The following is a 16,696-nucleotide window of genomic DNA, read 5'->3' on the forward strand; positions in this document are numbered from 1 at the left end:
AATTCAAATGTGGATTCGCACGCGAATACTGACTAGCGTGACTAGCAATCGCCTATTAATTGAATGAGATGTGGTTGCATTGAATGCGTGTTTTGACGAAATATCGTCCTGATGAATACGACGAAGCAATAAAATACCGCTCATATGTTATAATAATGACATGACTCAAAAAATTTGTTAAAAGATTAAGCAATTTAAGGTGGATATAGCCAGATGTGCAGAAGAAAAAAAAAACTTCAACAGCCTCCATAGCTCAGGGGTTAGAGCACTGGTCTTGTAAACCAGGGGTCGAGAGTTCAAATCTCTCTGGAGGCAAAATTTTGCATGACTACTCCGTCTTTTCATACTTTTGCCGATGGTATCGGTCAAGTAAAGTTCGCGTTAAGAAACTCATATATATTGGAACTGTACGCAAATTCGGAATAAGAGATATCACGTGGTAGCAAAAATTCATTGAATGATTAATTTTTAAAAATGTATTTTTCTTTTGCAAGCTGAAAGAGAACAAATCAGAAGATTAAGGAATAGAAAAAATAAAATAGAAATCGTAAAAAGGAAACTAAACATGTAAGGAACGACAGAGAAAAAATGATATTATGATTAAGAAGATGTAAAAATTGACAGATTGTTAGTTTGGGTGTTAAAGTATTAGAACCATCTCAAATATCGTGTCTAATTATTTGCTACATTTTCTACAAAATACACTGGGTGTGTCGACAAACTTGGCTATCTTATTTTACACTACATTATTTCCGAAGCAAAGCTGTCTATCGAGATATCTGAATAATTTACGTCACATTATACGAGGTGGGCAACATTTAAATAGGATAGTCAGAGGGAAAGATGTATCGTTCGAAACTCTGGACATAAGTGGGAAACGGATATATCATTCCTTGGTAAATTTACAAGATAGCAATAACGGTGGGCGTGCTGCTGCGAACGACCCTGTTCTAACGTGAACGGGAACGATGTATTTCGAAATTCCCTATAATTTCTACCACGTATCGTTGAATATACGATGCCTTTATATTACCGAACAAACTGGGCTCGGGACACGGAGCATTCTCCCTCTTCCAACAATGCTAAAGTACTTTGTGCACGGGGCTGACTTACAATTCACCCCTCCGCGGTCTTTGTTGCGCGAATTTATCGATTTCTTACCCCGATACCTGTTCGATATCGTTCGAACGTCGAGAAAGTTGGCAAAAAGCCACCATTAATTTACGAGCTATAAAGAGTCATTGTTTTACCGCCGAATAAAAGCCCAGAAGAAATTTCGAATGCTTGCTGAAAGTCCAAGAAAAAGGACGATGGTTCCTTAACTGATCCCTCTTTTTCCTCCATTGAGTTTGATAGATCGTAATTAAAAGGTTTTCAAAGATTGTGGAGTAACAATTTAGTGGATAGGGCGAGTTTAGACCTGTAATTTCTTTTTATAATTGTCCTGAAGCAAACCTCAACTCGAAGTGAGAAATGCAATTACCTTTTGAGCCATATCGCAGCTTTCAATTCAATTATCAATTAATACGTACCAGGAAAAACTGCTCGGAAATAATCTCACGAGCAAAAGGAAAAACGTATCAAACTCGCGAAACCGATCATCAAAATATAATTGAATCGCATCGACGAAATTGATACATGGAGAAGCGGAGAATAATGAATATCGAGGATAGTGTGACGTTCGAAAACATTTCGGAACTCGTTTATCGTAATAGATGGGATAAATTCGAAAACGGTAAGAGTTAATTTAATAGGAAGTACGTAACGCAGTTTCTGGAGAATCCAGAGAGAGAGAAAGAGAGAGAGAGAGAGAGAACCAGCCCCAGTTTTCCAGTCGACCCGATGCCCGCATACCGTGGCTCCTGATACGTGGTTAGAAATTAAAGCGAAATTCGCGTTAGCTTCCCTTCCACGCGGTCGGAAACGAAAGATTCTCTCGCACCATCCGACTGATATTAGTCTAACGAAGCTGTAGTCAGACCGGCAGTAGAAGCAAAAGCAAAAGCACTCGGAGTATTTTCGGTGACGAAGTCCAGAGAAAATAAAGGGAGTCACGATTCTCGGTAAACCGCTTAATTTGAATTCCCAAATTTCGTGCGAGCCAAATTAAAACCGCATGCATGCCCGACCGAACGAAAAACTCATCAAAGAGTTCGGGGTTACGTGACTGATCAAGTCGTAGTTACTGGATGAATCGTGATTTTGACGAATGGAGTTCACTCATGTTTGGAAGTATTTTTCACTTTCGTTTATTTTTTTCATTTTAGTTAGATTTTGCTGGATCTGTGCGAAGGACGAAAATTAAACTGGTTTGATAGAAAGAGAGAGAGAGAGAGAGAGAGATTGCTCAGATTTTCGTGTTGTAAGATACGGATAGAGTCTATATCCTTAACAAATCATCAAACAATCAAACGAACGACTTTGTAGCCTTAACAAATCAACCGGCACCGTTACTATCTCACAACCGTTAATACTTACCTTCTTAAATCTTGCAATCTCAAAATTATAAAATTATAATCGTTAATGTACTTCTTCCCAGATTTCATTTTTCTATATGCTCCAAACCTCGCAAAGGAAATCGCATAAATTCGCGTATTGCGTGTTATAAAATCTTTCCCTTATCAAACGATAAAAACCTATGACACACGACGACCCACGATGGAAGCGGATACACGTCGTATCCTTGGCCGTATCTAGACATATTCATAGATCCGGAATTCAGCGGTCGAATGTAGAGAGCGTGTCCTCGCGTGCGGAACGATTTCCATCGGACGATGCATTAGGGCCAAGCCAGAAACGTTTGTTGATTTTTCCCCGTCGAAAACGACGACGATTTGTCCGCAAACATTTGGTTTCCCCGAGCTATGGCTCTCTACAGATCCGTTCGTTCCCATTTTTCCTTCCGAGCCCAGCAGCCCTGTTCCCTTTCCTTCCTTCCTTCCTCCCTTTGCCTATTGTGCAACAACAGTAATGCCGTTTATGTTTACACCTGTGTGCTCGTTGCTACGTGTATACGCGGGAATGCACCGATTAAACACAAAAATGGAGCACAGGTACACGCTTTGAATACTTGCAGACATTGTGCAGAGCACGAACCATATGTCGGCTATTTGGACAGAAACTGCGACTTGTTTCGAGGAACACGCCACCACGTTTATCAAATTAAACATTCACGGCACATCGTTGGAATGACGCTTACTTTCATCTTCTTCATCGTCGTCACGGTCTTCCTCTTTTTAAACAGTTTGAATGTGAACTTTGCTCAAGTGAGATTACAAGAGTAATACCAACATTGACATTTCTTTTTTTAATCATCCAGTAATGGCAAAAAATGTTTTTTAAAATATAGAGAGGTACGTACAGATTTAACGCTTAACACGTTTAACAAATAAATTGTTATTGATACTTCATACCATTTTAATTAACAAAAATAGAATTAGAAACACGATCCAGCAGCTTTTTAATCATCCCTTGTAAGAAAACTTGAAGCTTCAAAGGCTTGGAGGGTTTCGTCACCCTCGGTTCTAGAAAGAGAAAGACACTTGAGGGTGCCATAAATTAAGCCCTTTCTCCTATTGCGTCGTGCTTTAGCAAGCCCCAATGGTTTTGCGATTGCATTGCGATACCTAGGATACTTTTGCATTCCTCGTACAGTCGTTAGCATGGATAAACGTCAGAGTATCATACAAATATCTTGACCTTTTCAATAACTCTTACTGTTAGTGTTTTAAACAAACTATGTATTATATTATTTTGCTTCGAAAAAATTATGTTTTGGCCAGCTTATCTAAGATTTGGCCCACCGTACGACATGGTCGAGGTATTTAAGTCTTTCTTAACTTTCGTTACGAATTTTCACTCATGTAAACTGAAATAAATCTCCATCGAGATTTCAAATGGTTAAGAAAAATAAATGAAAATTTCGAAAAATCCTTTTACTTGTAGAATCTGTTTTCACTCGAAAGAGTGGCATGTTATGGATGACGCATGGCGTATGCATAATAAATCACGGCCGCGCGTTGGAATTCGCTTAAATAACACTATTACCAATGAATGCCACAGTTACCGTATAACCATGTAATTAGATAATCGCTAACAAAATCTATGTACAATTTGCTCGATGCATTCGCCATCAGTCTACTTACAATTTTAATTCTTAGAAATTGTGTGTTTGTCAATCAGGAATACACATGAATACTAATTATCCCTGATTTAATCGACAATCTCTTATTTTATAATATTAACGAGGAAATTAATTATGAAATACTATTGTCTCGATGACTACTTCATACAAATAAAAATAACAGTTTGATCAGATACGGAATCATGTACATAAGGTTAGCGTAATGTATGTAGGTAGATAAGAATCACATGATGGCAGAAATTCATGCTGATATTCTTATCTTATGAATAAGTTTGAATGAAATGTAGATGAAATTAAAAACTACTAACTATGTCTATCTATCAAGACTATACGCGAAGATTAATCATTTTTTATTTCATAATATTTTTGAATATTTTTTGATTTCATATAATGTATAATAAATTGATTTATATAATAGGATAAGTGACCTTAAAATATATAAATACATATGAAGATGTAAAAGATTAATGAAATAAGAACTGCAACCTAATCGAATAGGGAATTATAAATAAAAAATAGATAAACATATCAGACAAAGTGTTATGAATAAGACTGGATTATTCGTTACGTTCTCATTACGTAATTAATTTCAATAGCTATTACGCGACAATATTAATCATTTGTAAACTAGACTTACATTCTTTTTAAAAGATTTTTTTCCAGTTCTGCGCAGTATTATGTTTCAACCATACGTGGAAGTAAAATAAGAATATTCATAATTATTTAACTGCTAACTGTAAATATTTCATGAAATGCACCTTTCTTCTATGATGCCAAAAGTTGGAGGAGTGTGAGCCTCCATAGCTCAGGGGTTAGAGCACTGGTCTTGTAAACCAGGGGTCGAGAGTTCAAATCTCTCTGGGGGCAATTTATTTTTTTTTTCTTTAATATCAATTTAAAACATTATTAAATAAGTAAAACATATTTGCAACATAAACAAAGACTATGAATTTATAATTCTATATATTAAAAATATTTTTCTGCAATAATAACAACCAAACAAGCAAAAAAAAATATTTCTATTGTCTATACCATATTTATAAAAATCGAATAAATACATGATCATATATTTTACGATATAGTTTATTGCCATCGAAACATTAAATAGAACGAGTAATATAAATTCGCGCATTAATATATACAAACTCGAAATTAAACGAAATTTATAGAAATTCAAGTCAGGAGTTTATATATAATATTAATGTTTTTCTGAATAAGAACAATCGCACGTGCAAATATTTGTAACGGTTCAATGAATTTCTCACTGTCCTCGTAGGAACTCTTCATCCTAAACCACTGGTGCTTCGCTATCGATCACGACGATAAAACGTGTGCAATCCACATGTGGACAAAATATTTCCCGTCGCTGTCTATTACGTTCTTATACGAACTTATTGGACGTGTGGTAAAAATTGTGTCTTCGTTCAACTGGAGACCATTACACCTTATGAATCGTTTCTTCATAATTCAAGAATGAGTAAAAGGATCTAATAATCGTTTGAAGCGTAATAAATATAGTTTTTATTGAGATTGTAAAATAATATTAATATGTAATTTAATATTTTTGAATTTGGTATGATTTTTGTTTCTTTATCAGCTTTTCTTATTATATAAAATAAATTCTTTTATCTAAAACTTTTCTAGGACAACGATGGGACGAAAATCAACGAACAGAAATAAAATTACATTATGTAACTGAATTAGGAAGAAACATTACATAATTGAAATGAAATCGTAAAACTGCCACTTTGTTCGTTACATTATTATAATTTTTCAACGACCACAAATGACTTACTTTGTTTGACCGCAATTAACGTCTCTCCTATTTCTTTTTCACATTCATAATTTGCGATTTTTATTAAAAGATAGTTTTTATTAAACCAACAACATCGTGTCATTGTACAAATAGTATTTTCATGATTCGATGATATCACCTCCTTGTTGAAACAATTCGCGACAACGCGAAATTGAAACTCGACGACGTCACGCGTCAGTTTCGTTGCATTTAAGCGTTCTACTTTCCTGTCGTCGTTCATTTAGATTTATAGAAGTGCATTGACTCGGTGAACTCTTGAACCTCTACTCGTACGTCTTCGTCCCGAGTCTAGTTGGAGAAAAAGAGTCCTTCGAAGAAGAACGCTTAGAAATAGAATAATAGAAAACACGATATCCACGCGTTTCGTTTCGTCGATAACAAACGATGCTTGTTTAAACTATCAAGCAAGAGTAATGAGAATTTCGTCCCCGCCAGCCGAAGACACAGCACACAGGGAGAGAGAGAGAGAGAGAGAGAGAGAGAGGGAGGCTGGCCTGTTTGCTTTAGCAACTGCTTTGATCTAAATAGGTTCGAGGGACCAGCGAGTTGAAAAGTAGCTCGCTTTACTTCCCGTTTCTGGTAAATATTAATTTATGGAAAACTGAAGCCGGCCGAATGGAAAACAAAAGACCTCCTGCCTCGTTAAAATTTACTCTCTGTTCTCCGGGCAAACGGATTTATGCATCTGAGGATGATTTTCGAGTCAACTTTGTTTTTTTACATCTGCAGGAATAAAGAAGTTCTTCGTTGTAGAAGTTAACTTTTTCCCATTTTCTCAATTTCGAGTCTACAAACTATATAAAGAAGAATACGTTTGTCTGTTCGAGAAATGAATGACTAAAATATTATTGATAGAATTGGAAAGGAAAAGAAGTTAATTGTCGGTATAGGAATGCATTTTTAAATCATAAATTATTAATACGGTATTGGTTAATTTTTGAATAGATCATTGAAATGTATCACTTTGTAATTTTATAAGAAAATTTATCATCTTCCGTCTCAGCTTTCCCTTAGCAAACATTAAAAAGTACAAGAAGTGAAAGTTATCAAAATATTGCAAATACAGGACTTGCAAATGAAGCAACAAGAAAGAAATACATTTGTGAGACAGAGGAACGTAATATCAGTGTAAGTAACACGAAATAGGATGAGAATTAACACCCATGAATTACTGACCAAAAGCAACGAATAGAGCTTACGAACGACACACAAGCAGACACGTTCCATCTGACCGTGTGTATTATCTATTGGTTAAATTATCGATTTCCGTTGCATAGCAGCCTTTAGGCAAACGATAGGAAATGTGTCAAAGCAATTTCACAATATCCCATGCAAGACTGTCCGACAATTTATCGAAATGTTCCGAATCTCTTGGTAAATTGATCATGCCTACCGATGATTTATCTTTCACCGATCTAATTCAACGTTCGCGACAAGTTCGGCGTTAAAACAACAATTACGATACGCTTAATCGGGGTGAATATGTGAGTCAACTGATCGAAAGAATATTTTCCTTCCTAAATTCTCCAGAACTTCATAATAAAATTTCATTTCCCACATCAATTTATATTTTAATTTATTTCCAAATGTTCAACGACAAAAATTTACTTGAGTAATTGATCAAATTCGATATTGCCCAATGCAACTCCGCTTTCCTCTCTCATTTTTCATCTCTCTATTGCAAATTCTTGCATGCAGTTAATTATAATTTGTACGCGAGTGGCGCGCAAAAATATAAATCATCGAATTTTAATGAAAGTGGATGGCAGGCCGCGTTGAAAACTTCTTACGGAAGGTACCGCGATGTTATTAATTTACCAAAGACAAATTACCCTGTCTCTGGCAACAACCTGTTAAGTTCGCTGTCGCGACTTTGCCTGTTATATCAAGATCTATGAACAATTTGCAGCTCCGTAACAGGTCTTATAATTACCTGAATGCCGCGCATCGTTACACATCATTGGTACACATCGCGCGTGATAGTCAACCAAATATTGTCGATAAAGATCGACAGTATGCGATATCGTGTAATCGAATACGTTATCGAGCAAACTATAAACGGGGCATCCCAACGTTTACAAATGGGAATGAAGGTACAAAGGGAAACTTCGATTTGAGCACGTTCAATAGCGTGGCATAGTCCTTTCTTCAAAAGAAAACCACATTCAAGACGTAATGAAACAATTTTCTATCTTTAAAACTACGTCTCAATTCGAATCTTTAAAACCATCATATTTCAATTAAACCATCGTAAAACTATCTAAATACATGGAATCCGGTTTCCCTCGATCCGTAAAATAAGCTTCTTTCGCTCATAAAGAATTCGAGGACGTAAAAAGACCTATGAGGAACAAAACCGTAATAAAAGAAGGAAATTCTCTCACGAAAAGGCGAGAATTTATGCAAATTCGCATAAACCTTCCAGCAACCCGGCCTCTAACGAGTTCAATTCCAATCAGATCGTCACTGATTGTCGTTAACTCTCGGTATATTACTGAACAAATAAGGAAGAATTCACGCTCCCTTCATCTCTTTCCACTATTTTCATCTGACCGTGTAAATTATACGACACAACCAACGAATATCATCCCACGTATCCGAGAGAGTCTCGCCTGAGAAACCACTAGCTTTCTGCCCAATTATTTTCGTATCTCTGCCAGCTATGACCGCTATCCGTCCGTATCCCTCTGCTCTCACCCTTGCGGCTGGTCGTGGACCACACGTGTCCTTGTATCCATTCCCGACTACCTTTCACCTGGATATCACATTCAGGAAATGGGAAAACCATAATAGCCGCTGAAATGCAACCTCGGAAAATGTCTACGGCTATATGTGCCTCGTCCCGTTTCCGACGCTATATCTAAACCGAGTGTGGAACACTCGGCATGAACGAAATTGAAAAGTCTACAAGGTATGTAACAGGCGAGGCGGACGATTCGAATCCAGCCAAATTTGTTCGTAGTTGCAAGAATATAATCAGAGAATTACGGCGTAAACATGCTCTTCAAGGAGTACGAGCGAAGAGTGCCTGTAGGTGACTACATGGTGATGGTAGAGACGGTTATTTGATGAATAAGTGAAATTTCATTTGCCAACAAAATATCATAGTCAATAATTAATTATTAATACGATCATTTCGCACAATAATTAATTTATCAACTAATAATACTAAATACACCTTCTTCCATAAGAATTTTATATTTTCCGAATGCGTGTACTATTTTATGGATTTCAAGAGAAAATTCGCGCTATCGCGTAAACCATCGATGAACCATATAATTTTGTTACACGCTATGTAATACGTTATCGTTGAATAGTACTTGCTCATTTTTGATAGAATACAACTTCCACGCAACTTCCCGTAAGCTGCTACTATAAATTCCAAAAATTATCATTTTGAAAGGATATCATTCTCATATCAGAAACAGAAACGTATTCAATGCATACAGAAGTCTAATATAAAGGAGAAGAACGGAACACGTAGGTGACAGTAATAGCGGGAATTCGTATTATCGACTGCGGTCCCAGTAATCGATTCACGGGGAAGAATCGCATCCTCCCTTTATCGGGGGCGTCAGCGTTTCACCCGCCGCGCGGCGTTGTGCATCTCTCTTCATGCATCGCAATGTGTCGCTGCACTGCATTACGCAATATGTCACAGTCAGGTCATACGGGTCAACACGCCAAAGGAACACCATCTCGAAGTTTCTAAAGCGTTCGAACTTCTCGACAAATTGGCTCTACGGGATGAACATACCGTCGCGTGAATAATAATTATATTCTCTCCATAGAATTTAATCCCTTGTTCTTTATCTAATATCAGATTCATCTACCGAACTGATACAAAGTATTCGAACAAATATTTTCTCTCTGAACTAAAAGTTTCCGTTACATTACACAATTGTTGTGTACATTATCTACGATTATGTCGCAGAAGAATCATGTTTAGTTAACACTTAGTATAAATAACGGGACGATATGTCTCAAATCGGGGAACAATAAATAGACCTGTAAAAATTGTTTCTAAAATTAAGTAATAGATCTATCTTATCTCTTACTTATAATCGAAATAACACGCTCAATTGGCGGTAGATACACATGTAGTATCAAAAAAAAAAGAGATGGGTATACGCTTGATCTATTATATATTTAAGGTATAAACTAAGAAGCGTAAGAGTGCTGGGGAAGAGAGAAAGAGAGAGAGAGAGAGAGAGAGAGAGTAAGTAAGAGTGTGCCTGAATGACGTCAAAGCTAAATGCGTAAAGGAGCGGGAGAAGGATGTGAGGGTTGACGGTCAGCATTTTTGACCTGTGAAGACAGGAGTTAGGAGTCGAGTGTGGGACTAAGACGTACGAAGATATTGTAATTAGTTTTTGTATTAGGTATTGCTTGTTAAACTAAAACTAAACTTAACTTCAAATAAAACATCCTTCTTTGTTCTTGCTCTAGACAATTTAAGATACTACATATATGCGTAATTAATTAAGAAATCCTGAGATATCTTGTGTACATACAATCCGACCGAAACGCAATTTCCTTAATTGGTTGCTTTAACGAAAAACGAGAGATGGATGCCGTGAAAAGAAGTTTTTTCGAAAGTTCGCAGACAAATCTGCGATCGCGTTTAACAGCGGCGAAACTTTTACATTCGTACTTTTTCGAACAGTTGGAAATAAATCCACGGATAGATACACGATCCGGTGAAATCTTAACTTCCCTGAAATTGATAAAAGCATTTGCGCTAGCGAATTTACAAAGATATCCGCGATTCTTTCAAGGTTGCCATGGAATAGGGCATGTTGTGACTCCACAAAATATTAATTTCTGGTAAAAATAACTTCTGATTATTATCTTATTCATTATCTAATTTATATTTCTTATCAAGGTACTAATTTCTAATAAAATAACTTTTAATGAAAATGATGTGCGACTAACGACTGAAAATAAGAAAAATAAAAATATGCAGACTTTTCCGCGAGAAACTTGCTTTACGTGAAATGAGCCTTAGCTATAGCGGCTAAACGACCCGAAACGACAAAATGCATAACAAGCAGGCAAGAAAAATAATCAACGTCCACTCGTAAGTTCTTTGGCAAGATGGTTTTAGAAATTCTGCGTATAATCGTGCAGCAGATTCTCGAGGAAAGTTCTAAATCTAGAATTTCTAATGTTTCACTCTTTTAAATGTACATGTTTAAATAAGAAGGTAAAGATATATAATATTAATAAATATAGGTATTCCAATTTTCATCCTCTATTTAAAGAACCAAAAAAAAAAAAAAAACTAAAAGAATGCTACAGAGTTAATACAGAATAAAATAAGAGTAAAAGTACTAATTAAACCACGAAACCATAAACCATTAAGTAGTCTGTGAAATTAAAATGGATATTAATTAATACGTAGATGATCGAAAAGTGATCATCTACGAAAATAAATAACTCGACAGAGCTAAGGACCTATTCTAGCCATTCTTCATCAAACATGAACGACTCAACTCAAGAATCAAGTATACACCGAAAGCATGAATACACTTTCGATTCTTTCAATGCTTTTGCATTCATTATCGTGATTTTTCATCCCCTTTCTGGCATGTAATAGATGCATCTTCGAAAAGAGGCAAGTCACTTTAGATTTCATAGCACGAAACGATCATCTGTATATAATAAGGCCTGAATAATTTCTGTATTCACATCAAGAGACACGAGTGGTTTCTGAGATTATGGAAATGATCATTTAAGAGAGTCTTGTCTGAGACATGTGACGGGGTGCATTGAAAATTTCGCAAATAATCGATCGTTTAAAACTAGATGAACACTTTCAGCAAGTAGACGTGGAACATTTGTTATAAAAATTCTCATTGTTTGATTGGTTATTTCGTTTGTTTCATTTCTTTTGAATATTTGATCTCTCTCGTGAATATCGTATCGATAGCCATTCAATGAATTTAAATTATTAGTGTGGTAAAATAATATGCTTCATCCGATATTACAATATTGCTAATATACTATCTTATGTATATTAGTTTAATATCAATATAATATTGTTTGCATGAAACTCTATAAAAACGTGATTTTATATTATTTCAAGGGAAAATCATTTTTCGAGAAAAATTTTAATTAAAATAAATAGTTCTGTCGACCAAAAAAATTTAATAAAGCCAACAAAGTAAAATTGAAATATTTTTATTATAGCTTGTTTGAAAATACCAAAGTAACCAAACAAAATATGATTCTGTGATCTAAACTCTTATGTTATCCTTTATTCATACCATATTTTTAAATATACAAACTCGTGTTAAGAAGGTAAATAATGCTATATTTATCAGATCTGTAAATATGATGGCCCTATAGATGGCCCTAGCTGATAATGTAGTTATCACTAAACTGCGTCATTGATGCCAAAAGTCTTTACTGACATCTCACAAACATTTTCGACTCAGAACAATACAAGTTTCATACAACAGCATAGTTTGTAATAGCGTTGAACATGTCGAATTTTGTGCCTGGAAACTACGATTTGCGGACAGCATTGATTTTCTGTTACCATTTGAAGAAAACTGCTGCAGAATCGCATCGAATGCTTGTCGAAGCTTACGGTGACCATGATCTTGGTAAATCACAGTGCTTTGAGTGGTTTAAAAAATTCAGAAGTGGCAATTTTGACGTGAGGATCGAAGAACGTAGAACGTAGAAGATGATCTATTATGAGCTGTTAAAACCTGGCGAAATCGTTAATACTGAGCGCTACCGACGACAAATGATCGATTTGAATCAAACTTTGCGTGAAAAACGACCAGAATATCAAAAAAGGCAACAGAAAGTAATTTTGCTTCATGATAATGCACCATCACATACAGCAAAACCGATCAAGGAAACGATTGAAGCGTTCAGTTGGGAAATATTTTCGCACGCGGCTTACTCATCAGACTTGGCTCCATCCGATTACTATTTATTTGCATCGATGGGACGACCAGCGCTTCACTTCTTACGAAAATGTACCAAAATGGCTCGATGACTGGTTTGCCTCAAAAGAGCGACAGTTTTTTTGGCATGGCATCCACCAATTGCCAGACAGGTGGGAAAAATGTATAGCTAGCGATGGGCAATACTTCGAATAAAATATTTTTAATCATTCTCATACAATAAACGTGTATTTTCTATACAAAACTTCCGGTTTCATATTTACATACCTGATATACCTTTATTTTCATAAATAAGGTTCTACTGAATTATGTGTCAAAATGATATTATTAATATTGATTTTAAGACATATGAAATAGTATGCTTGAATTTTCCGTTTTATGAAAGCAATCATTACTTATTACATTATTGTAGAATACACAATTCATTTTATTTTACTTATACCTTGAATCAAAGTATTTTTATCAAAACCTAGTTCTTATAAAAAGTTATTTTATCATAAATTAATAAATCAACATTTATAAGTAAATTTGTTAATCTAAAGTATCTGAAGTTGTATAATGCACTCAGCAGATATTTATTTCATATTCTAAAACGCAACTCTCAATATGAATTTCATTTGCCTTAACGGCAAGAATACAATACAAGAGAATACAATACGTCGATCTTTAATCCTTACAAAGAGAAATATTATAAACAAATAATGCTTTTATCCTGTACATTCAAGCAAACATCTCATATACAATACGATCCATATGTTGCATCTCACATATTATAATTCTTATATTGCTAACGAATCTCTTTTTCGATCCATCAAACAATTAAAATAAAAATAGAGATCTGGATTCTGTAAAAGAATCGTTTCTGTAAAGGCATGGCAATTTCATTACTAGAGAGAAAGAAAATTAAAAGAGAAACTAAATATGTACTACCATTCGTAAATTTGGAATCACAGAAATAACGCAAAAGAAAGAAAGAAACCAACTACAGAAATTAACAAAATATTACTGTTACCACTTACAAGATATTAGAGAATTTAGTTATAGTTAAATTAAGTATAGTTAAATCAAATAAGTAAAATAAAATTAAATAGGTATTGTTACATATAAAGTAATATTAATATTAAATTTTACAAATATTACTTTTCAATAATTGGAGACATTCATCGGTTAAAAAACTTTAAAAAATAACCAAGTTCGAATATCAAGGATCAGTAATGTACACAGAAGTCCCGCAAGTTTTTATAAGAGTCAAGATTGAAAGCCTACCGTAAAGTTTATTAAAAATTTACGCCGTCCAGCTCGCGTACAAGTCTGAGGGTAACCTCTAAGCTAGAAATATCACTATGCCATTTGGCCGATGAGGCATTAGGATCAACCGGATGTGGCGTCTCGAGATGCAGTCGATATCTGGAAAATTGTGACTGGTTTTACACTCTGGCAGATTTACGGACTCGTAAAATTGTCAAAGAAATTCCGGCCCAACTGGAGTCAAAGCAATGAAAGTTCGTAAGGGATTGCCTGATAAATCGTTGGGTTCCTCTCTCACCTTGGGCTCCGCACGTCGATCGCCTCGGTTTCCACGGACAGCTCGATTTTCTCGCGCACTTCCTGCGGCATCTTCACCAACACGGACAACCACTCGCAGGATGCGGTCCCTGGCGTTTTGAAGCCCATCTGATTTAACAAGAAAATGTGACTTAGTTCTTTACTATAATAGAAGTGTATACCATATATGTACTAAGTTTAGTTTAGGTTCAACTTTTACGTAATTAACACTTAAATCCACTTTACGTGATTAAGTAGCCACAATTTGCTACGGTTTCCTTGGAATTGAAAGCTTTTTTAATATACAGAATGAAAACAGTTTTTAAAAATACGAAAGAAATACAATCATGAAAATTTAACTATTTTAAATAATTAATTGTGACGTAACACACATAAATAAAAATGAAAATGATACTATGTTATAAAGAACGTATTTTTATGGTTTTAGTACATAATTGTTCAAAATAAATATTTTAATGTGACATATTTCTTGCAAGATAAACAACAAAATAATTTTTTATTTATTTATTAGAATATTTACAATCAATTCTCGTTGAGAATTTTCAGTAACTTAATTTGGCGTAATACAATGACATGGATTATAATAGTTTTATATTGTTGTTTTATTTCAGAAAGTGATCACTACTTAATTGCAAATAATATAGGAAAATGATTGGTACCAGGAAAACCACGATTCACTGGAAGCAAGGTTGTATTATGAGTCATTTAATTCAATGAAAAGCACTCGTTATTAATAATCTCGAGGGAATTACGTGTAATACGAAAGATAAGAGGAAAAAACTGAAAATGTCTCGGGTACAAAATAACATATAAAACACGAGCTGTTTCATGCTATAATAAACACGGTGCACGGAATATTACACGAGAAACAAAATTAACATTAAAAGAAGAGAATTAATTTTAATTAAATCGATTTCAATTCTTGTAAGTAAAAATATAATATACATTTTAATGTAATGACGAGTTAATACTCAAAGAATTAGACATAGAACAATGAAATATAACAAAGTATAATATAATATATCATAATAAACTTTATGCATGGAAGAATGGAATAAAATTCTATCACAGTGACTATTTGCATTTATCACTACCAATTCGCAACCTGTAACAAGGAATTAATTAGGAAACTTCTATTGAAAATGTGTGCAAAGTAGCCGAGTTTAAAAGCGATCTATTTGCTGTACACATGTTGATGCAATACTAACGCCCAAAAAAACGTCTTCCGCCGTCACCGCCTGCTTAAATTTCATCTCATATTCCGGCACCTTTCTTGGATCATAGGCTTCCGTACTCTGCGAAGCAACTGCTTCAGACAGATGCCAAATATCATCAGCTTCCGCTTTCAGCGGTGCGTGTGGGCCCGAGCGGTCTTGAAACTTTTCATTTCGAGTACCGATATCGCCAGGTCCTTAAAAATATCTATTTTACACATCGCGTATACTGTCGCAAAAACTACTTTCTGCGGTAAAATTTTCTTATTAAATTGCGAATATTTATTCACTTATAGGAGATGTAAATGTATAAAAATACACTAAATGCAGATAATATACACGAATATTTACAATATCCAAAATAATCAATATTGTTGCCAGTAATACATATTATTCATATGTTTATATTATTCATAATACATATAATTTCATATGTTTTAATATGGATATAATACAGTGCAATTTATTTTGAATAATTTTATAAATTCTACTTTGCAAACACTCACACCATTTTGTTTAAGTAAAATGAAATTTTCAAACAAAAATACACTAATTATCATAATAATAATAATAGCTTCAACTTTAAACCATTTTAAATGATTATTATGGGAAAAAAGAAATCTTTGTATTGTAAATGTCAATTATTAAACGAGTGCAGAGAAGAAACAATTATATCCTGTAAACTTGTTAAATCTTACCAAATTTCCGAGCGCCAGCCTGTGGTAAATCATCCTCGGAATCTGAATCATTTTTAAGAGGATTAATTAATTCCTGCAATGCTTTCAATTCGTGATAACCAAAACAACCATCCATTTTTCTAATCGAGTGAAAATATCCTTCAGATTGACATTAGACACAAACGACTAATACTGAACGCGCCAATCAACAAACGTCGTTGTCAAAGTAACATACTTCAAATATCGTGCTAGTAAAATGACAGTAAGGTAGAAAAGAATTATAATTTCTGTACACATTTTTATTTATTTGAAATATATACTTAGAACAATGAAATATAGTCTTCAACATAAATAAT

The 16,696-nt window shown here is 34.6% G+C and overlaps 1 protein-coding gene and 2 non-coding genes across 3 annotated transcripts; 2 read left to right on the forward strand and 1 right to left on the reverse strand.

Moving 5' to 3' along the window:
* Window positions 1–242: 242 nt before the first annotated feature.
* On the forward strand, window positions 243–315 carry TRNAT-UGU. The gene has a single exon. It is a non-coding gene; the product is annotated as a tRNA-Thr (tRNA).
* A 4,623-nt stretch (window positions 316–4,938) lies between these two features.
* TRNAT-UGU lies at window positions 4,939–5,011 on the forward strand. Its single transcript has one exon. It is a non-coding gene; the product is annotated as a tRNA-Thr (tRNA).
* Window positions 5,012–13,429: 8,418 nt separating this feature from the next.
* On the reverse strand, window positions 13,430–16,642 carry LOC100646208 (dynein axonemal assembly factor 6). The gene is made up of 4 exons (XM_003402788.4): window positions 16,362–16,642; window positions 15,658–15,860; window positions 14,430–14,557; window positions 13,430–14,290 (listed from the first exon to the last, which is right to left on the reverse strand). The coding sequence occupies exons 1-4, from the start codon at window positions 16,474–16,476 to the stop codon at window positions 14,161–14,163; spliced, it is 576 nt and encodes a 191-aa protein (XP_003402836.2). The 5' UTR covers window positions 16,477–16,642; the 3' UTR covers window positions 13,430–14,160.
* Window positions 16,643–16,696: the final 54 nt, after the last annotated feature.

Source organism: Bombus terrestris, chromosome 3, assembly GCF_910591885.1.
Source record: "Bombus terrestris chromosome 3, iyBomTerr1.2, whole genome shotgun sequence".
NCBI lineage: Eukaryota > Metazoa > Arthropoda > Insecta > Hymenoptera > Apidae > Bombus > Bombus terrestris.

Excerpts from the sequence above, each read along its gene's own strand:
- LOC100646208 (XM_003402788.4), bottom strand. The coding sequence starts at position 16,476 with ATGGATGGTTGTTTTGGTTATCACGAATTGAAAGCATTGCAGGAATTA. Across the intron at positions 14,558-15,657 it reads CGGAAGACGTTTTTTTGGGC|ATGGGCTTCAAAACGCCAGG; the intron begins GTTAGTATTGCA and ends TTGTTAAATCAG. Across the intron at positions 14,291-14,429 it reads ATCGACGTGCGGAGCCCAAG|ATATCGACTGCATCTCGAGA; the intron begins GTGAGAGAGGAA and ends ACAATTTTCCAG.